The following is a 21,550-nucleotide window of genomic DNA, read 5'->3' as shown; positions in this document are numbered from 1 at the left end:
CACAAATTTGCCTATCACCAGCTCCACATCCGACCGAAAGACCGCCTCTATACTGCCTTCGAAGCAGCCTTCCGGCTCTTCCACTTCCTCAGGGTCCCCTTTGGTGTCACAAATGGGGTCTCCGTCTTTCAAAGGGCGATGGACCAAATGGTGGACCAGTACGGTTTGCGGGCTACATACCCGTACTTGGACAATGTCACCATCTGCGGCCATGATCAGCAGGACCATGACGCTAACCTCAAAAAGTTCCTCCAGACCGCCCGAGCCCTTAACCTGACCTATAACGAGGGCAAATGCGTTTTCCACACCACCCGGCTGGCCATCCTCGGCTATGGCGTGGAAGACGGGGTCCTAGGTCCCGACCCCGACCGCATGCGCCCCCTTAAGGAACTCCCTCTCCCCCGCAGCCTCAAGGCCCTCAAACGGCGCTTGGGGCTTTTCTCCTATTACGCCCAGTGGGTCCCCAAGTATGCGGACAAAGCCCGCCCACTCCTAAAGACCACCACTTTTCCCCTCTCGGCTGAGGCTCAATTGGCCTTCAACCGCATCAAGGCCGACATCATCAAGGCCGCCATGCACGCGGTGGACGAAACCATCCCTTTCCAGAGAGAGAGCGATGCATCAGACATCGCCCTGGCTGCTACCCTCAATCAAGGAGGCAGACCAGTAGCGTTCTTCTCTCGAACCCTCACCGCCTCCGAGATTCGACACTCTGCAGTCGAAAAGGAGGCACAAGCCATTGTGGAGGCTGTGCGGTGCTGGAGACACTACCTCGCCGGTAGGAGGTTTACCCTCGTCACCGACCAACGGTCGGTCGCCTATATGTTCGATAACATGCAACGGGGCAAAATAAAAAACGATAAAATTTTGAGGTGGAGGATCGAACTCTCCACCTACTCGTACGATATCAAGTATTGTCCAGGGGAGCTCAACGAGCCCCCAGATGCCCTGTCCCGCGGCACATGCGCCAACGCGCAGGAGGACCGCCTGCAAGCCATCCACAATGACCTCTGCCACCCGGGGGTTACCCGGCTCGTCCATTTCATTAAGTCCCCCAACCTACCTTACTCAACCAAGGAGGTCAAGGCCATGGTCAGGGCCTGCCAGGTCTGTGCGGAGTGCAAACCGCACTTCTATCGGCCAGACAAGGTTCGGCTCGTGAAGGCCTCGGGCCCCTTTGAGCGACTGAGCGTGGACTTCAAGGGGCCCCTCCCGTCCACCAACCGTTATGCCTATTTCCTCACCGTGATCGATGAGTTCTCCCGTTTCCCATTCGCCATTCTCTGCACCGACATGACCTCAGCCACGGTGATTAAGGCACTGCACAGCATCTTCACCCTGTTCGGTTTCCCTGCTTATATCCACAGCGACCGGGGTACATCGTTCATCAGCGATGAACTGCGTCAGTATCTGCTCAGCAAAGGCACCGCCTCGAGCAGAACGACCAGCTATAACCCACGGGGAAACGGGCAGGTGGAGAGGGAGAATGCGACCGTGTGGAAGGCTGTCCTTCTGGCCCTGCGGTCGAGAAATCTCCCAACCACCCGCTGGCAGGAGGTCCTACCCGATGCCCTACACTCCATTAGGTCACTCCTCTGCACGGCCACAAATGAGACCCCTCATGAGCGATTGTTTCTCTTCCCCAGGAAGTCTACCTCCGGGGTCTCGCTTCCACCTTGGCTGACGGCTCCGGGACCTGTTCTTCTCCGGAGGCACGTGAGGAGCCATAAAACGGACCCCCTAGTTGAAAAGGTCCGACTGCTCCACGCCAACCCCAGTTACGCCTACGTGGAGTACTCCGACGGCAGGCAAGATACGGTTTCCCTCCGGGATCTGGCGCCCGCTGGATCCTCCACCACAGACGCCCCTTCCCGCGCCGCTCCCCTGCAGGACCCGTCACCCCCTACAACACCCCCTTCCGGCCCTACCACCCGTTGGTGAGCTCCTACCGTGCGCCCCCCACCCTTTACACACCCCGCCGGCGCCGGCTCCGCTACCCCCGGCCCTGCCTAGTTCCCCTGCCCCGACCCGGACCGAAGCTCCGACCGCTGTGCTCCCGGATGTGCCCTCAACCGGGACGTCCGTGACCGCCGCACCATCGCCCGAACTGAGGAGATCGAGGAGGATGATCCGGCCGCCGAGACGGATGGACCTATGATGGCACTTCATCCCCGCCGGACTCCTTTTTAAACGGGGGGCGAATGTGATGAACGGTTACTGCCTTATCATCATGTAAGGTGATGTCCCCTTTAAGACCAGGCTTGGAACCCTGGGGACTCCGCCTCTGGCTCCGCCCATCTGGGAGCCATACATAAAGGCCTGCCTCATGGTCTGTATAGCAGTCAGCTCTCGTCCAAATCTGTAGCATAGTTATTAGCTTAATAAAGCCTTCTTTACAGTTTAATCTCTAAGCATCATTATTGAGGGTACCTCAGGGAGACTAGGAGTTTCTTGGGCACATTGACATTGGGGGTGACAAGGTTTCGGAGGTGCTGGCAGGCTTAAAAGTGGACAAATCTTCAGGTCCGAATGAATTGTGTCCCAGGATGCTGTGGGGTGCGAGGGAGGAGATTGCAGGGGATCTGACCCCAAATCTTTAATTCCTGCCTGGCCACCGGGGAGGTGCCAGAGAACTGGAGAACAACTAATGTGGTCCCAGGGTAACTTGATAAGGTGGATTCAAATTGGCTGAGCTGTAGGAGACAAGAACGGTGATGACAGACGTCTGCTTTAGTGACTGGAAGTCAGTGTCCAGTGTCGGACCACAGGGATCTGTGCTGGGCCCCCTATTATTCATCATTTATATAAACAACATAGATGACTATGTGTGGGGGGGGGGGGGGGTGGGGTGTGATCAGTAAGATTGTGGATGACACAGAGATTGGCCGGGTGGTTAACAGTGAGGCTGAGAGTCCCGGGCTACAGGAAGATACAGACGGGATGGTCAAATGGGCAGAAACGTGGCAGATGGAATTTAACCCAGAAAAGTCCGAGCTGATACATTTTGGAAGGAGCAGTTTAACAAGGAAATATTCAATGAGCGGCCTGACACTGGGACGTTCCGAGGAACAGAGGGAGCTTGGCGTGTTTGTCCATAAATCTCTGAAGGCAGAAGGGCAGGTTAATAGGGAGGTGAAAAAGGCTCATGGGACACTTGCCTTTATCAATCGAGGCATGGATTACAAAAGCAGGGAGGTCCTGTTGGAGTTGTATAGAACTTTGGTGAGGCCACAGCGGGAGTACTGTGTGCAATTCTGGTCGCCACATTACAGGAAGGATGTGATTGCACTGGAGGGGGTGCAGAAGAGATTCACCAGGATGGTGCCTGGGATGGAACATTTAAGTTATAAAGAGAGATTGGATAGGCTCGGGTTATTTTCTCTGGAGCAGGGAAGACTGAGGGGCGACCTGATCGAGGTGTACAAGATTATGAGGGGCATGGATAGGGAGCAGCTGTTCCCCTTAGTTCAAGGGACAGTTATGAGGGGGACACAAGTTCAAGGTTAGGGGCAGGAGGCTTAGGGGGAGTTTGAGTTCAAACCTTTTCTACCCAGAGGTTGGTGATGGTCTGGAATGCACTGCCTGGGAGGGTGTAGAGGCGGGTGACCTGACATCCTTTAAGAAGTACCTGGGTGAGTACTTGAAACGTCTTAACATTCAAGGCTGTGGGCCATGTGCTGGCAAATGGGATTAGATGGGCAGGTCAGGGTCTTTCATGTGGCGGTGGACCAAAGGGCCTCTTCTGCACTGCATTATACTGTCATTCTGAGGTGGCTGTGGGAGTCGGTAGGCTTTGTAATGAATGTTGGTGGTCAGTCTATCACCACAGAAGCTGCCAGACCTGCGTTCTTCCAGCATTTTCTGTTTCAGATTCCACACACGTGTTTGCTTTTTTTTAGTGTTTATTGAGGTTGTTTGAATATCCAGGGTCTTTACAGTTAGAGGGATGGGCTGTGGGTTAGTTACAGTTAAAGGGAATGTGTTACTGAAGCTGATTAAAAGCCTCCATTAGTTACAAGTTACAGTTCGCTGCTACCTTTAAGACTAAATATCCCAAGGTGTATCAACGAGGAGTGAAATGAAGAGCTGGGTTATTGATAAAAGCAAATTACTGTGGATGCTGGAATCTAAAACAAAAACAGAAAATACTGGACAATCTCAGTAGGTCTGACAGCCTCTGGGGAGAGAGAAGGGAGCAAACGTTTCCAGTCTGGACGATTCTGTCAAAGCTGGGTTATTGAGTTCAGGGAGCTGAGGTTAACATTATCACAGAGGGTTTAAAGTTAGTCAGCGTGGACTCAGACAGTAGCAGAGACAGGCTAGAGGAAGGGAGTGCGGGGAGGTCATTCCCACATTGAGCCAGTTTACCTGCATGCAGTCTAATTAATGCTGACCTCAAAATAATTGGGAGTAAGGTCACAACATCCCACTGGTTCCATCACTTGTGTCCGCTGCAGGGGTTTAGGGAGGGAATTCCAGAACTTGATGTCAAGACATTTGCCGCCATTGGCGAAGGAAGGAGGGGCTAGCAGCCAGGCAGCGTAGAGCTCCCAGCTCTAGCTGCCGACACGTCCCGGAGCATTGCCGGGTCCGTGGCGGCGCGAGGGGGTTCATGGCGGACTCAGCCCACGGACCTGGACCGCAAAGATAGTACCCCCTTCGGCTGCTCGCGCGCAACGGGCCCCCCCTCACTCTCCACAGTGCACCCAGCCCTGAATGAAACCCCCCCTGCCTGCGGATCGGCCCTCCCCGGACTGTGCCGGCCCTGGAATGAGTCTGCAGCCGCCACACGGAGTTCACGACGGGTGAGACCACAGTGCCCCACGCCGTTGGGAACTTGGCTGGTTGGGGACGGCGCATCGGCGGGGGGGGCCTCAGGCAATGTCCTGAGGCTGTGGGTAAGGCGGAGCATCGCGAAAGCGGCCCCCCAATTTGGGTGTCATCAGGGATTCTCCGCTCCCCTCGCCGAATGCGATTCCAGCGTCAGGGATTGGAGAATCCAGCCCAGGGTCTCAGAACGGTGTCACTGTAATTACACCCTCTTTCCAATGGTGACACAGCAGCACCTCCACTGGTGAAATATTGTAATTACAGTGTGATGTTTACATAGGCAGTCTCCATTGGAAATAATGGATTATGGACAGACTTCAGGTTCATAATTTTATTCTGTCAATAGAAAAGATCATTGAATCTAAGTAGAAAAATTCAGTAGCCTTTACCTGAAGTTAAGTGAATGACATATCCATTTCCGATATAGATAGCCCAGTGTTGGTAGGCACCTCGGAATATTTCAATCAAATCTCCAGGTCTGGGTTGAGAAGATGACTGGAAAGAAGACGGGGTTTACACTAGAAATCAACGTGACCATTTGAAAGTGAAGTTCCTGCAGTTACGGTCCAGAATAACAACTGCTCTGACAAATTGCATTTATTTAGAACCTTTAACGGAAGCGAAAGTAATTTGGCATGTCTGCATCGACTCTCACAAACTTCTTCAGATGTGCGATAGAGAGCATCCTATCCGGCTGCATCACAGCCTGGTATGGCAACTGCTCGGTTCAAGTTCGCAAGAAACTGCAGAGTGTGGTGAACTCAGCCCAACGCATCACACAAGCTTGCACTCCCACATTGATTCTGTCTCCACCTCCCGCTGCCTCAGGAAGGCAGACAGCAGTATCAGAGACACCTCCCAGCCAGGCATTGTCTTCTTCCAGACCCTTCCATCAGGCAGAAGGTACAGAAGTCTGAAGACCCGCACATCCAGACATAGGAACAGCTTCTTCCCCACAGCTACAAGACTCCTCAACAACTCTCCCTCGGACTGATCTGTTATCAGGAAAACCCAAAAGCTTTCTATAGGTATGTCAGGAATAAGCGAATGACTAGGGTAAGAGTAGGGCCAGTCAAGGACAGGGATGGGAAGTTGTGTGTGGAGTCTGAAGAGATAGGCGAGATACTAAATGAATATTTTTCGTCAGTATTCACTCAGGAAAAAGAGAATGTTGTGGAGGAGAATGCTGAGACCCAGGCTATTAGAATAGATGGCATTGAGGTAAGTAGGGAAGAGGTGTTGGCAATTCTGGACAGGCTGAAAATAGATAAGTCCCCGGGACCTGATGGGATTTATCCTACGATTCTCTGGGAAGCCAGGGAAGAGATTACTGAGCCTTTGGCTTTGATTTTTATGTCATCATTGGCTACAGGAATAGTGCCAGAGGACTGGAGGATAGCAAAAGTGGTCCCTTTGTTCAAGAAGGGGAGCAGAGACAACCCCGGCAACTATAGACCGGTGAGCCTCACGTCTGTTGTGGGTAAAGTCTTGGAGGGGATTATTTATTATTTTTTAAAAAATATATTTTATTAGAGTTTTCAAACACAATTTTTTCCCTTACAAATCAAAAAAAATAAAAATAAAGGTAACATGATAACTGCAACACAACATTGTGTAACTAACATGGTAAACGAACCAAATAACACAAAGTAATACTCCCCCCCCGCCCCCTCTCCCCCTCCAAAAACCCAAACAGTTTACCCCCCCCCCCCCCCCCCCCCCGCTCCCTGAGTTGCTGCTGCTGGTCATCTATCTTCCCTCTAACGTTCCGCTAGGTAGTCGAGGAACGGTTGCCACCGTCTGGTGAACCCTTGAGCCGATCCTCTCAGCGCAAACTTCATCTGCTCTAGTTTTATGAACCCCGCCATATCGTTTATCCAGGCCTCCAGTCCGGGGGGTTTCGCTTCCTTCCACATGAGTAAAATCCTACGCCGGGCTACTAGGGACGCAAAGGCCACGACATCGGCCTCTTTCGCCTCCTGCACTCCCGGCTCATCCGCTACTCCAAATATAGCTAACCCCCAGCCTGGCTTGACCCGGACCTTCACCACCTTCGAGATCACTCCTGTCACTCCCCTCCAATACCCCTCCAGTGCCGGACACAACCAAAACATATGTGTGTGGTTCGCCGGGCTTCCCCCGCACCTCCCACACTTGTCCTCTACTCCGAAGAACCTGCTCAACCTTGCTCCCGTTATGTGTGCTCTATGCAGCACCTTAAATTGGATCAGGCTAAGCCTGGCACACGAGGAAGAGGAATTTACCTTGCTTAGGGCATCAGCCCACAAACCCTCCTCAATCTCCTCCCCGAGCTCTTCTTCCCATTTTCCCTTCAGTTCGCCCACCAACTCCTCCCCCTCTTCTCTCATCTCCCGGTATATCTCTGACACTTTGCCCTCCCCGACCCACACCCCCGAAAGCACCCTGTCCTGGATCCCTTGTGTCGGGAGCAGCGGAAATTCCCTCACCAGTTGTTTTGTGAACGCTCTTACCTGCATATATCTAAAGAAATTTCCCCGGGGCAGCTCATACTTTTCCTCAAGCGCTCCCTAGCTCGTAAACGTCCCGTCTATAAATAAATCTCCCACTCTCCTGATTCCTACCCGGTGCCAGTTCTGGAATCCTCCGTCCAGCCTCCCTGGGGCAAACCTATGGTTGTTCCTGATCGGGGACCACACCGAGGCTCCCAGCACACCCCTCTGTCGCCTCCATTGCCCCCAGATACTTAATGTTGCCGCCACCACTGGGTTCATGGTAAATTATTTTTGGGAGAGCGGTAGTGGCGCCGTCACCAGCGCTTTTAAACTCGTCCCTTTGCAGGATTTCATCTCCAACCTTTTCCACGCCACTCCCTCTCCCTCTATCATCCATTTACGAATCATCGCCACGTTGGCGGCCCAGTAGTAGTCGCCCAAATTCGGCAACGCCAGTCCCCCTCTGTCTCTGCTACGTTGTAGGAACCCCCTCCTTACCCTCGGGGCCTTCCCTGCCCACACGAAGCTCGTGATGCTCCTATCTATTTTTTTAAAGAAGGCCTTAGTGATCAGTATAGGGAGACATTGGAACACAAATAGGAACCTCGGGAGGACCATCATCTTAATTGCCTGCACTCTGCCCGCCAGTGACAGCGGCTGCATGTCCCACCTTTTGAAATCCTCTTCCATTTGTTCCACCAGCCGTGTCAGATTGAGTCTGTGTAAGGTTCCCCAGCTCCTGGCTATCTGAATCCCCAGGTGTCGGAAGTTTCTTTCCACTCTCCTTAGTGGTAGGCCATCTATCCCTCTACTCTGGTCCCCAGGGTGTATCACAAATAGCTCACTCTTTCCCATGTTAAGCCTATATCCCGAGAAATCTCCAAACTCCCTCAATACCTGCATGACCTCTGTCATCCCCCCCACTGGGTCCGTCACATACAACAGTAGGTCATCCGCGTAGAGTGACACTCGGTGTTCCTCTCCCCCTCTAATCACCCCTCTCCATTTTCTGGAGTCTCTCAGCGCTATGGCCAGTGGTTCAATTGCCAACGTGGACAGTAATGGGGACAACGGGCATCCCTGTCTTGTTCCCCTGTGTAGTCGAAAATACTCCGACCTTTGCCGACCTGTGACCACACTTGCCGTTGGGGCCCCATAGAGGAGTTTAACCCAGCTGACAAATCCGTCCCCGAACCCGAACCTCCTCAGCACCTCCCATAGATACTCCCACTCCACCCTATCAAATGCCTTCTCTGCGTCCATTGCCGCCACTATCTCTGCCTCCCCCTCTGCTGGGGGCATCATTATCACCCCTAATAGCCGTCGCACGTTGACATTTAGTTGTCTCCCCTTTACGAACCCTGTCTGGTCTTTGTGCACCACCCCCGGGACACAATCCTCTATCCTCGTTGCCAGCACCTTTGCTAGCAACTTGGCGTCCACATTTAGCAGTGAGATAGGCCTATAGGACCCGCACTGCAGCGGATCTTTATCCCGCTTCAAGATTAGCGATATCGTCGCCTCCGACATTGTCGGGGGTAGGGTCCCCCCTTCTCTGGCCTCGTTAAAGGTCCTTACCAGCAGCGGGGCCAACAAGTCCACATATTTTCTATAGAATTCCACCGGGAACCCATCTGGTCCCGGGGCCTTCCCTGCCTGCATGTTCCCCAGCCCCTTGGTAACCTCGTCCACCCCAATCGGCGCCCCCAGGCCTTCCACCCCCTGCTCCTCCACCCTCGGAAACCTTAATTGGTCCAAAAACTGCCGCATCTCCTCTTTTCCCTCCGGGGGTTGGGACCTATATAGTCTCTCGTAAAAGGTCTTAAACACCTCGTTTATCTTCCCTGCTCTCCGCACCGTAGCTCCCATTTCATCCCTAATTCCCCCTATCTCCCTCGCCGCTGTCCTCTTTCGCAGCTGATGGGCCAACAGGCGACTCGCCTTTTCCCCATATTCATATCTCATCCCCTGTGCCTTCCTCCACTATGCCTCCGCCCTCCTTGTGGTCAACAGGTCGAACTCCGTCTGGAGTCGTCGCCTCTCCCTGTATAGTCCTTCATCCGGGGCCTCCGCGTATTCTTTATCTACCCTCAAGATCTCCCCCAGTAGTCTTTCCCTTTCCTTGGCCTCTATTTTCCCCTTGTGGGCCCTGATGGAGATCAGCTCTCCTCTGACCACCGCCTTTAGTGCTTCCCATACTACTCCCACTCGGACCTCCCCGTCGTCATTGGCCTCCAGGTACCTTTCGATACATCCCCGCACCCTTCCGCAGACTCCCTCATCCGCCAGTAATCCCACATCCAGTCGCCAGAGTGAACGCTGCTCCCTCTCCTCTCCTAGTTCCAGGTCCACCCAGTGTGGGGCATGATCCGAAACAGCTGTTGGTTGAGTACTCAGTTCCTTCCACCCTCGAGATCAGTGACCTTCCCAAAACAAAGAAATCTATCCGGGAGTACACCTTGTGAACATGGGAGAAGAAGATCTCTTTGGCCATCGGCCTAACAAACCGCCACGGATCCACTCCCCCCATTTGGTCCATAAACCCCCTAAGCACCTTGGCCGCTGCCGGCCTTCTTCCGGTCCTAGATCTAGATCTATCTAACCCTGGATCCAACACGGTGTTGAAGTCCCCCCCCCCCCGCATTATCAGGTTTCCTACCTCCACGTCCGGGATACGTCCCAGCATCCGCTTCATAAATCCCGCATCATCCCAATTCGGGGCATATACGTTAACCAACACGACCTCCATTCCTTCCAGTCTGCCACTCACCATCACATATCTGCCTCCGCTGTCTGCTACAATGTTCCTAGCTTCGAATGACACCCGTTTCCCCACCAGTATGGCCACCCCTCTGTTCTTTGCATCCAACCCTGAGTGGAACACCTGTCCCACCCATCCTTTCCTTAACCTAACTTGGTCCGCCACCTTCAGGTGCGTCTCCTGAAGCATGGCCACGTCTGCCCTCAATCCTTTCAAGTGCGCGAACACTCGGGCCCTTTTAATCGGCCCATTTAGGCCTCTCACGTTCCACGTGATCAGCCGAACTGGGGGGCTGCCTGCCCCCCTCCCCTGTCGACTAGCCATCACCCTCTCTAGGCCAGTCCCACGTCCCGGTTCCGCGCACCCACCCGTTCCCCAGGCGGCGCATTCCCGCCCCGACCACCTTTTCTTTTACCAGTTCCTCTTCGATCTCTGCAGCAGCAACCCAGTTATCTCCCCCCCCCCCACCCCCCCCCCCCCGCTAGATCCCCATCTAGCATGATTACTCCCCCCATATTGCTTCCGAAAGTCAGCTGACTTCAACTGACCCCGGCTTCTCCCGCTCTCTCCTTGACCCCCCCTGTGTGGGGAACTCCCATCTACCTTGCACCTATCTTCCCGCCATCATCTTTCTGGCGCGGGAACAAGAACAATAAGCCCCGTGTTCTCTAGAGCCGTCCCGCCCCCCGTGGCGCAGCTCCCTCTGCCGCCCCACTCCCATTCCCCATCCCCCGCCTATGTCTCTTCTTCCCCCCCACCGGCGCCCACATTTCTTAGTGCCCCCCCCTCCCCAATTTACATCTCTATATACATCAGCATTGTCGTTTCCCCTCCAACATCAGTCCCTCAGTTCTGATCCAGTTTCTCGTTTTTAATGAAGTTCCATGCTTCTTCCGCCGTTTTGAAGTAGTGATGCCTCTCCTGGTGCGTGACCCACAGTTGCGCCGGCTGCAACATCCCAAACTTCACCTTCTTGTGTAGCACCTCCTTGGCTCGATTAAAACTCACCCTCCTTCTCGCTACCTCCGCACTCCAATCCTCGTACACCCGTACCACCGCATTCTCCCATCTACTACTTCGTACCTTTTTGGCCCATCTCAGAACCACCTCTCTGTCATTGAAGCGATGGAATCGCACGATCGTCGCCCTAGGTGGTTCTCCCGCCTTTGGTCTCCTCGCAGGGACCCGATGGGCCCCTTCCACTTCCAAGGGGCCCGAGGGGGCCTCAGCTCCCATTAGTGAGCGTAGCATCGTGCTCACGTAAGCCCCGCCGTCCGCTCCTTCCACTCCCTCGGGGAGACCCAGGATCCGAAGGTTCTTTCTCCGTGATCTGTTTTCTAGGACTTCAATCCTTTCAATGCACTTTTTGTGGAGCGCCTCGTGCGTCTGCGTTTTGACCGCCAGGCCCAGGATCTCGTCCTCGTTGTCCGTCACCTTCTGCTCCATCACGCGGAGCTCCATCTCCTGGGTCTTTTGTGCCTCCTTAAGCCCCTCAATTGCTTGTAGCATCAGGGCCAGCACCTCCTTCTTAAGCAGCTCCACACACCGTCTCAAAAATTCGTCTTGGTCCGGCCCCCATGTTGCCTGGGCTCTCTCCGCCGCCATCTTGCTCCTTTTTCCTTCTGCCCCTGTCCTCGAGGATTCTTCGCGATCTTGCCGCAAAGATATTTTTCTTTTTCGTTGGGGGGGACTCCCTGTTGTCTCACCCCACACCGGGTTTCGTCCCGAAAAAATTCCCCGTTGGGGCTCTTAAAAGAGCCCGAAGGTCCGTTCGAGCTGAAACGTGCGGCTTAGCTGGTCATCGCCGCAGCCGGAAGTCCTTGGAGGGGATTATAAGAGACAAGATTTATAATCATCTAGATGGGAATAATATGATCAGGGATAGTCAGCATGGCTTTGTGAAGGGTAGGTCATGCCTCACAAACCTTATCGAGTTCTTTGAGAAGGTGACTGAACAGGTAGACGAGGGTAGAGCAGTTGATGTGTATATGGATTTCAGTAAAGCGTTTGATAAGGTTCCCCACGGTAGGCTCTTGCAGAAAATACGGAGGCTGGGGATTGAGGGTGATTTAGAGATGTGGATCAGAAATTGGCTAGCTGAAAGAAGACAGAGGGTGGTGGTTGATGGGAAATGTTCAGAATGGAGTTCAGTTACAAGTGGCGTACCACAAGGATCTGTTCTGGGGCCGTTGCTGTTTGTCATTTTTATAAATGACCTAGAGGAGGGCGCAGAAGGGTGGGTGAGTAAATTTGCAGACGACACTAAAGTCGGTGGTGTTGTCGACAGTGCGGAAGGATGTAGCAGGTTACAGAGGGACATAGATAAGCTGCAGAGCTGGGCTGAGAGGTGGCAAATGGAGATTAATGTAGAGAAGTGTGAGGTGATTCACTTTGGAAGGAATAACAGGAATGCGGAATATTTGGCTAATGGTAAAATTCTTGGAAGTGTGGATGAGCAGAGGGATCTAGGTGTCCATGTACATAGATCCCTGAAAGTTGCCACCCAGGTTGATAGTGTTGTGAAGAAGGCCTATGGAGTTTTGGCCTTTATTGGTAGAGGGATTGAGTTCCGGAGTCAGGAGGTCATGTTGCAGCTGTACAAAACTCTGGTACAGCTGCCTTTGGAGTATTGCGTACAGTTCTGGTCACCTCATTATAGGAAGGACGTGGAAGCTTTGGAACGGGTGCGGAGGAGATTTACCAGGATGTTGCCTGGTATGGAGGGAAAATCTTATGAGGAAAGGCTGATGGACTTGAGGTTGTTTTCGTTAGAGAGAAGAAGGTTCAGAGGAGACTTAATAGAGGCATACAAAATGATCAGGGGGTTAGATAGGGTGGACAGTGAGAGCCTTCTCCCGCGGATGGAAATGGCTAGCACGAGGGGACATAGCCTTAAACTGAGGGGTAATAGATATAGGACAGAGGTCAGAGGTAGGTTCTTTATGCAAAGAGTGGTGAGGCCGTGGAATGCCCTACCTGCAACAGTAGTGAACTCGCCAACATTGAGGGCATTTAAAAGTTTATTGGATAAGCATATGGATGATAATGGCATAGTGTAGGTTAGATGGCTTTTGTTTTTTGACTTCCCATGTCGGTGCAACATCGTGGGCCGAAGGGCCTGTACTGCGCTGTATCGTTCTATGTCTATGTTCTATGTTATCTGCAAGAACTCTGTTCACAACGCCCTCCTCTGTTGTACCCTGTTGATTTATTCTTTATTCTTTTTGTCTCCTATGTATATACTGTGTACGTTCCCTTGGCTGCAGAAAAATACTTTTCACTGTACTTCACATGAACATGTGACAATCGATCAAATCAATCAATCAATTGAACATCCCAAAGTTCTTCACAGTCACATTTTCAAAGACGATGTGACTCCAAATCAAATAAATAAACATAAGGGGCGCGATTCTCCGCTCCCGCGCCAGTTGGGAGAATCGCCTGGGTCGCCAAATTTTCCCGCCACGCCGTTCTGAAGCCCTCCCGCGATTCACGGAAGCGGCCAGATCAGTACAATCGCGTTTTGCACGGCGCGGTCCAGTGAATCGCCCGAGACAGCCAAAATGGCGATTCACCGGTACCCCCACGATTCTCAGTGCCGGATGGGCCGAGCGGCCTGCCCAAAACGGCGGGTTCCCCCCGGCGCCGTCCACACCTGGTCGCTGCCGGCGGGAACAGAGCGGGAACGCTGGGGGGGGTGGTCTCTGGGGGGAGGAGGGAGGATCCTGCACGGTGGGGGGGGGGCCTCAAATGGGGTATGGCCCGCGATCGGTGCCCACCGATCGTCGGGCCGGCCTCTCTGAAGGAGGACCTCCTTTCTTCCGCAGCCCCGCAAGATCCGTCTGACATCTTCTTGCGGGGCGGACTCGGAGAGAACGGCAACCACGCATGCACGGGTTGGCGCCGGCCAACCCGCGCATACGCCGGTGACGGAAGTTATGCGGCGCCAGCCGCGTCATGTATGTGGCGCCGCATTTCCGCGGCGCCAAGGCCTGGCGCGCGTAAATGGCGCGGCGCCGCTCCTAGCCCATTATCGGGCCTTGAATCGGTCGGGATAGGAGCCGTTTCGCGCCGTCGTGAACCTCAACGGCGTTCATGACGGCGCGAACACTGTCTCCATTTCGGAGAATCCCGCCCAAGGACTTGTGACCCTCAAGGTTGGTGAAAGAGAGAATAGAGAGAGAGATGTGGAGAGGGTTAGAGAGGAGATACCTTTGTTCTGGATTCCCGCACTATCATGATATGCACATAATGAGATACTGACAGGCAGTGACAGACACCCAGTGCAGCCAATCAACACACTGGACAGAACACAACCAATCACCAAGCAGAACACTGGAAGGTGGTCTCCTACTATAAAACACACGAGGCATCAACACTCTGCCTCTTTCCACTGGTGACAACTGTAGTGACAGTCAGGGTGTATATATCAGTCTGCACCTTCTACACATGGCTCAGAGCTAGTCTGGTCTAGTTAGTTATAGTAAGCACGCTTAGATTAGTAGAGTGTCAAACCCACAGCGAACTGTGTGCACTGCTTAACAAGTTCAATAAAGCGTATTGAACTAACATCACAGTTTGGAGTCTACTTTCAAGTACAACTGCATCCAGTTGCAGTCCGTGTTACCCCAGGGTGATTAACACGACACGCACCAGAGGAGATAGTTTGTCTCTGTCGACCCTACTGAATCCTTTAATCATCTGAAACCTCTTGATTAGGGCTGATTGGTCCTCTACTCTTTAGGGTTTTGAAGAATGAGAGTTGATCTGATTGAAACGTGAGATCCTGACGGGGCTTGACAGGGATGATCATAAGAAATAGGGGTGGGGTAGGCCATTCGGCCCATCGAGTCTGCCCCACTTCCCACCATTCAATAAGATCATGTCTGATCTGAATGTGCCCTTAACTCCACTTTCCTGCCTGTCCCCGTACCCCTCAACTCTCTTGTTGATCAGAAACCCATCTAACTCATCTGTGAATATGTTCAATGTCCCACAGTCCCGACTCTTCTCTGGGAGAGAATTCCACAGACTAACCACTTTCCAGGCGAGATCTTCCGGAAACATTTCCAAGTGGTGTAGCGAGCTGCAATTGCCAAGAGTTTCCGGGCGCTCGGTCCAGCGAAACTGGCAACGGAATCCAACGTTAATTAGTTCACTTAAGGTGTCCTCACAGGTTTGACGCTGCCACCTTAACAGTAACTTCATTGCAGTGTTAATGTAAGCCGACTTGTGACATTAATAAAGATTATTATTATTGAATAAGGTTTGGTGGGGTTACGGGGATAGGGTGGGCTTAAGTTGGTGCTCTTTCCAGAGGCCGGTGCAGACTCGATGGGACGGATGGCCTCCTTCTGCACTGTAAATTCTATGATAGCACGAGTGAGTAGACACCAATGCCCCCCCCCCCTCCCTCCCTCCCTCCCCAGGGAGCATCCACAATCCAAATCTCCAAGTGACCCCCAGCGCTCCCTCCCTTGCGAATCCTCACCTCCTTCGAGGAGTGGGCCCTGGAGGTGACCAGTGTGGCAGAGGACAGGGCGGTCACCCAACACAGAGGTTGGCGGACGCCGCAGAGGTGAGGAACCACCGGGATCCAAAAGTTACGATTTATTCCATTTGCAGAGCTGACTGTTGAGTCGTAACTTCAGCTGGGATCGTACAATGTGTAAAGTGCTTTCTTCTTTCAATGAAGTTTTCTTTCTTTCTCTTTTAGTTTTTTAGTTTTATTACAATAATTATTATTGTTGTGGTTGTTATCTTTATTAAATATTCAATCGAATTGGCATTGTCACTCATTCCTGTTACAGCTGCAAACCTCAGCGAGACTCCACAAGGGACTCTTCAGTCCCTGTAAGATCCATGACCAGGAAATCCTGGAATAAATAAAATAGATCCACAAGTCTTGGAAAACCCAGGGTGGCACGGTGACGCAGTGGTTAGCACTGCTGCCTCACAGGTGGCGAGGACCCGGGTTCAATCCTGGCCCCGGGTCACTATCCTTGTGGAGTTTGCACATTCTCCCCGTGTCTGCGTGGGTTTCAATCCCACAACCCAAAAAGGTGTGCAGGGTAGGCGGATTGGCCACGCTAAATTGCCCCTTAATTGGAAAAAAATGAATTGGTTACTTTAAATTTATTTCTTAAAACGTCTTGGAAAACCTGAATCGAACCCAAGGCAGGAAATTAAATTGCAATGTGAGTTCCAATTTACTCCGTATATTTCCGATTTGATAAATGAATGGGCTCTGGGATATTGGATTAATGAGAACATTTATAGAGTTAAACAGCCGGGTCCAGTTATCAACAACAGGAAGCCTGTTAGACACAATCCAGAGCTGAGGTTAAACATGTTAAAACTGGGAAAGATCAAAAATGTAAAAGACAAACTTACTTCTCCCATTATCGATCAGTGACTGCAAACTGGAATCGAGAATTAGACAATTGTAACCTGTCTCTCTGTGATGGAGTTTCAAATCACTTGCAGACTGGAATTGGGAAACAATGTAAGTTCCTGGAGACTGTTACTGCTTGTTCCCCGCACTGACCCCTGACAGCCTTTATATATGTAGTATAAATGGAGCAATAATCAGTTAATGACACGTTTGCACCTTATCTCACTTTCCATATTACTCACGTACAAAGGTTGTTGTGATACAGGTTTTGCCCAAATACCCTGCCAGTTGCAGGTTCCCACCTGTGAACATTCCTCATCTGCTGCTGGGAAAGGTTCCTGTAACTCAATATTGGATGACCTGCGGCCCAGGGGTCACATGCGACCCATCTGGGTTCTGCGTGCGGCCCACGAGACATGTGTTGATCCTTGCCCGTGTGCAGGGTTCCCACATTCCGCTGATTTCTGTCCACATAACCGTCAGTCATTTTCCGACGGGAATGACTGAAGTGATAGGAGAGGTCATGTGAAGTCAGGTGCGACTGATTGCTCCCAACATTGACTGTGACGGCCGTGCCCTCCCTCTATGTCCAAATATAAATATTTATCTTGTTTTTACTGTTGACAGTCACATTAATATATGAATGATTAAGCATTTTCTATAACTCGTTATGAAATATTCACCGTGTATTAAATGTGTTTAATCTTATTCATGGGGTCATGGTTAGTGAACAAGCCCGATGTCAATCTTGGGGTCACTGAGATGAAGGAGGGCCTCTCATGCGGCCCCCTCACCAGCTCGGTTGCCCATCACTGTTGCAACCGAACATATCCCTCATCAGCAGGATCGTCATTCTTCTTCTCATTCCCGGTTCCCACCTCTCAACATTCTTGACTTCCTGCTGGATCCTCTTGTCTGATAACAACAACTTCATCGTACAGACGTGACGAGAAAGAAATGATTGCATTTATATAGCACCTTTCACAACCTCACAAAATCTCAGTCCATTATGGACATTGAGGACTTCTCACTGAAACATAGTCATTATTGTAATAACCCAGCAGCCAATTTGTGCACAGTCAGATCCAATACATGCGCATGAATAGATCTTGTTCCCTCTGTGTCATTGACATAACGATAAATATTGACCAAGATGAAGGAGAGATCTTCTCTACTCTTCATCCAGTGGTGGCTGTGGGATCTTTACCTTCACTTCAGAGGGCTATTAGAAGATTCAGTGTGATATTTAATGCAAAAGGCCCCAACAATTCGGTGCCCCATCAACACTGACCTTTCAATAGCTTGGCACTCCCTCAATACTGACCTTCCAACAGTGCGCCACTCCCTCAATACAGACCTTCCAACAGTGCGCCACTCCCTCAGTACAGACCTTCCAACAGTGCGGCACTCCCTCAGTACTGACCCTCTGATAGTGCGGTGCTCCCTCAATACTGACCCTATGACAGTGCGGCACTCCCTCAGTACTGACCCTCTGACAGTGCGGCGCTCCCTCAGTACTGACCCACCCACAGTGCGGTGCTTCCTCAGTAGTGACCCTCCCACAGTGCGGTGCTCCCTCAGTACTGACCCTCCCACAATGCGGTGCTCCCTCAGTACTGACCCTCCCACAGTGCAGCGCTCCCTCAGTACTGATCCTCCCACAGTGCAGCACTCCCTCAGTACTGACCCGCCCACAGTGCAGGGCTCCCTCAGTACTGACCCTCCCACAGTGCAGCGCTCCCTCAGTACTGACCCTCCCATAGCACAGCACTCCCTCAGTACTGACCCTCTGACAGTGCAGCGCTCCCTCAGTACTGACCCTCTGACAGTGCAGCACTCCCTCAGTACTGACCCTCTGACAGTGCGGCGCTCCCACAGTACTGACCCTCCGACAGTGCAGCGCTCCCTCAGTACTGAACCTCCCACAGTGCAGGGCTCCCTCAGTACTGACCTTCCCACAGTGCAGGGCTCCCTCAGTACTGACCCTATCACAGTGCAGCGCTCCCTCAGTACTGACCCACCCACAGTGCGGCACTCCCTCAGTACTGACCCTCTGACAGCGCAGCACTCCCTCAGTACTGTCCCTCTGACAGTGCGGCACTCCCTCAGTACTGACCCTCTGACAGTGCAGCACTCCCTCAGTACTGTCCCTCTGACAGTGCAGCGCTCCCTCAGTACTGACCCTCTGACAGTGCGGCACTCCCTCAGTACTGACCCTCTGACAGTGCGGCGCTCCCTCAGTACTGACCCTCTGACAGTGCGGCGCTCCCTCAGTACTGACCTTCCGACAGTGCAGCGCTCCCTCAGTACTGACCCTCCCACAGTGCAGGGCTCCCTCAGTACTGACCCTCCCACAGTGCAGGGCTCCCTCAGTACTGACCCTATCACACTGCAGCGCTCCCTCAGTTCTGACCCACCCACAGTGCGGTGGTTCCTCAGTAGTGACCCTCCCACAGTGCAGTGCTCCCTCAGTACTGACCCTCCCACAGAGCGGTGCTCCCTCAGTACTGACCCTCCCACAGTGCAGCGCTCCCTCAGTACTGACCCTCCCACAGAGCGGCACTCCCTCAGCACTGACCCTCTGACAGTGAGACACTCCCTCAGTACTGACCCTCTGACAGTGCGGCACTCCCTCAGTACTGACCCTCTGACAGTGCGGCTCTCCCTCAGTACTGACCCTCTGACGATGCGGCACTCCCTCAGTACTGACCCTCTGACAGTGAGACACTCCCTTAGTACTGACCCTCTAACAGTGCGGCGCTCCCTCAGTACTGACCCTCCGACAGTGCAGCGCTCCCTCAGTACTGACCCTCCCACAGTGCAGCGCTCCCTCAGTACTGACCCTCCCACAGTGCAGTGCTCCCTCAGTACTGACCCTCCCTCGGTGCAGCGCTCCCTCAGTACTGGCCCTCCCACAGCGCAACACTCCCTCAGTACTGTCCCTCTGACAGTGCGGCACTCCCTCAGTACTGACCCTCTGACAGTGCAGCACTCCCTCAGTACTGTCCCTCTGACGGTGCAGCGCTCCCTCAGTACTGACCCTCTGACAGTGCGGCACTCCCTCAGTACTGACCCTCTGACAGTGCGGCGCTCCCTCAGTACTGACCCTCTGACAGTGCGGCGCTCCCTCAGTACTGACCCTCCCACAGTGCAGGGCTCCCTCAGTACTGACCCTCCCACAGTGCAGGGCTCCCTCAGTACTGACCCTCCCACAGTGCAGGGCTCCCTCAGTACTGACCCTATCACAGTGCAGTGCTCCCTCAGTACTGACCCACCCACAGTGCGGTGCTTCCTCAGTAGTGACCCTCCCACAGTGCAGTGCTCCCTCAGTACTGACCCTCCCACAGTGCGGTGCTCCCTCAGTACTGACCCTCCCACAGTGCAGCGCTCCCTCAGTACTGACCCTCCCTCAGTGCAGCACTCCCTCTGTACTGACCCTCTGACAGTGTGGCGCTCGCTCAGTACTGACCCTCTGACAGTGCGGCACTCCCTCAGCACTGACCCTCTGACCGTGCGGCACTCCCTCAGTACTGTCCCTCTGACAGTGCGGCACTCCCTCAGTACTGACCCTCTGACAGTGCGGCACTCCCTCAGTACTGACCCTCTGACAGTGCGGCACTCCCTCAGTACTGACCCTCTGACAGTGCAGCGCTCCCTCAGTACTGACCCTCTGACAGTGCAGCACTCCCTCAGCACTGACCCTCTGACAGTGCAGCACTCCCTCAGTACTGACCCTCCGACAGTGCAGCACTCCCTCAGTACTGACCCTCTGACAGTGCGGCACTCACTCAGTACTGACCCTCTGACAGTGCAGCACTCCCTCAGTACTGACCCACTGACAGTGCAGCACTCCCTCAGTACTGACCCTCCGACAGTGCAGCACTCCCTCAGTACTGACCCTCTGACAGTGCGGCACTCCCTCAGTACTGACCCTCTGACAGTGCAGCACTCCCTCAGTACTGACCCTCTTGACAGTGCGGCGCTCCCTCAGTACTGACCCTCTGACAGTGCGGCACTCCCTCAGTACTGAGCCTCTGACAGTGCAGCGCTCCCTCAGTACTGACCCTCTGACAGTGCGGCGCTCCCTCAGCACTGACATTTAATTAGATTTAACATTGATCATATCATCATTAGTTCTAAAGTGGCGGATTGTAATCTGACATTGACAGGTCAGTAAATCAGCAACGGGTGTCCAGTTCAGGTACGGAGTAGACACATTACAATGGGAGGGAAAGTATGGGCTTCGAAAAGTAGAGTTCCCGGGATGAATATAAATATAGAAACTAAAATGGATCAGTCTAGTTTTCAGCTCTTCATTCACAGTCACATTTCTGGACCCAATGAACAGCTCAATCACATCCTCACCCCCTTCTCCGCTTCTCCGATACCCCCTGGTCCCTGTTAAAAACCCTCTCATCCTGGTCACACTTCCCCGGAATGACCCTGATCTGACTTAAGATGAAAGGATGCAGACTGAAACCAATATGGTGGACAGCTGGTTGAGCTGTTTCTCAGCAGGTCTGCCTGGACCACATTAAGCATCATCGGGTCCTGCTCTCCTCTGCTGAAAGTGCTGACTATTCCATGATCATCCTGATTTGCAATGGTAACTCCCCTGGCTTCACATCACAGCACTCTGTCCTCCAGTCCCCTCTCCCCTGATTCCAGAACACACATGAGGAGCTCCTGGATTCTCTGTGTCACTTACACACAAGGAGATTTCAGTTACAAATCTGAATGATGAGCCGGAGGGCAGGTGGGTCTGTGAGTGGTAGGGTAACCCCCCCCCCCCCCAGGGTAGGGTGAACCCTTGCCGGCGGGGGGGGGGGGGGGGTGGATGGGAGGGTGAGCTTCCTGGGGAAAGGTGCTGTTACGACACCCTGGGCTAGTGCACAGTCAATTCCAGCTCCACAGGCCCTCGAGTCCCCACCCAAGTGAATTAACCAATAGATTTTCCTGATATGCTTGACCCTTGACTGTTCCATTAACTTACAGGCACCAGATTTGTAAGTAAAACATTTTTTAAAACTTTATTTATAACAAGAGAAGGGATAAACATGTAATGGTAAATAATTGAACAACGGTCTGCTA

General features: G+C 52.9%; 1 protein-coding gene across 3 annotated transcripts in view; it reads right to left on the bottom strand.

Moving 5' to 3' along the window:
- The window catches only part of LOC140399849 (phospholipase A and acyltransferase 3-like), a 57,780-nt gene that overhangs the window by 16,654 nt on the left and 19,576 nt on the right, over positions 1–21,550 (bottom strand). For 2 of the 3 annotated variants that reach the window (XM_072489312.1, XM_072489311.1), the window contains exon 3: positions 5,220–5,325. In XM_072489312.1, coding sequence (XP_072345413.1) covers positions 5,220–5,325 — 106 coding nt within the window. Of the gene's footprint in view, positions 1–5,219; positions 5,326–16,458; positions 16,644–21,550 lie in introns of those variants that run through there. The other variant, XM_072489313.1, reaches the window with a different exon arrangement.

This window comes from Scyliorhinus torazame, chromosome 24 (assembly GCF_047496885.1).
Source record: "Scyliorhinus torazame isolate Kashiwa2021f chromosome 24, sScyTor2.1, whole genome shotgun sequence".
NCBI classification, from domain to species: Eukaryota; Metazoa; Chordata; class Chondrichthyes; order Carcharhiniformes; family Scyliorhinidae; genus Scyliorhinus; species Scyliorhinus torazame.
Note: the sequence above shows the minus strand (reverse complement) of the source record. Positions and strands in the feature narration are given on the sequence as shown.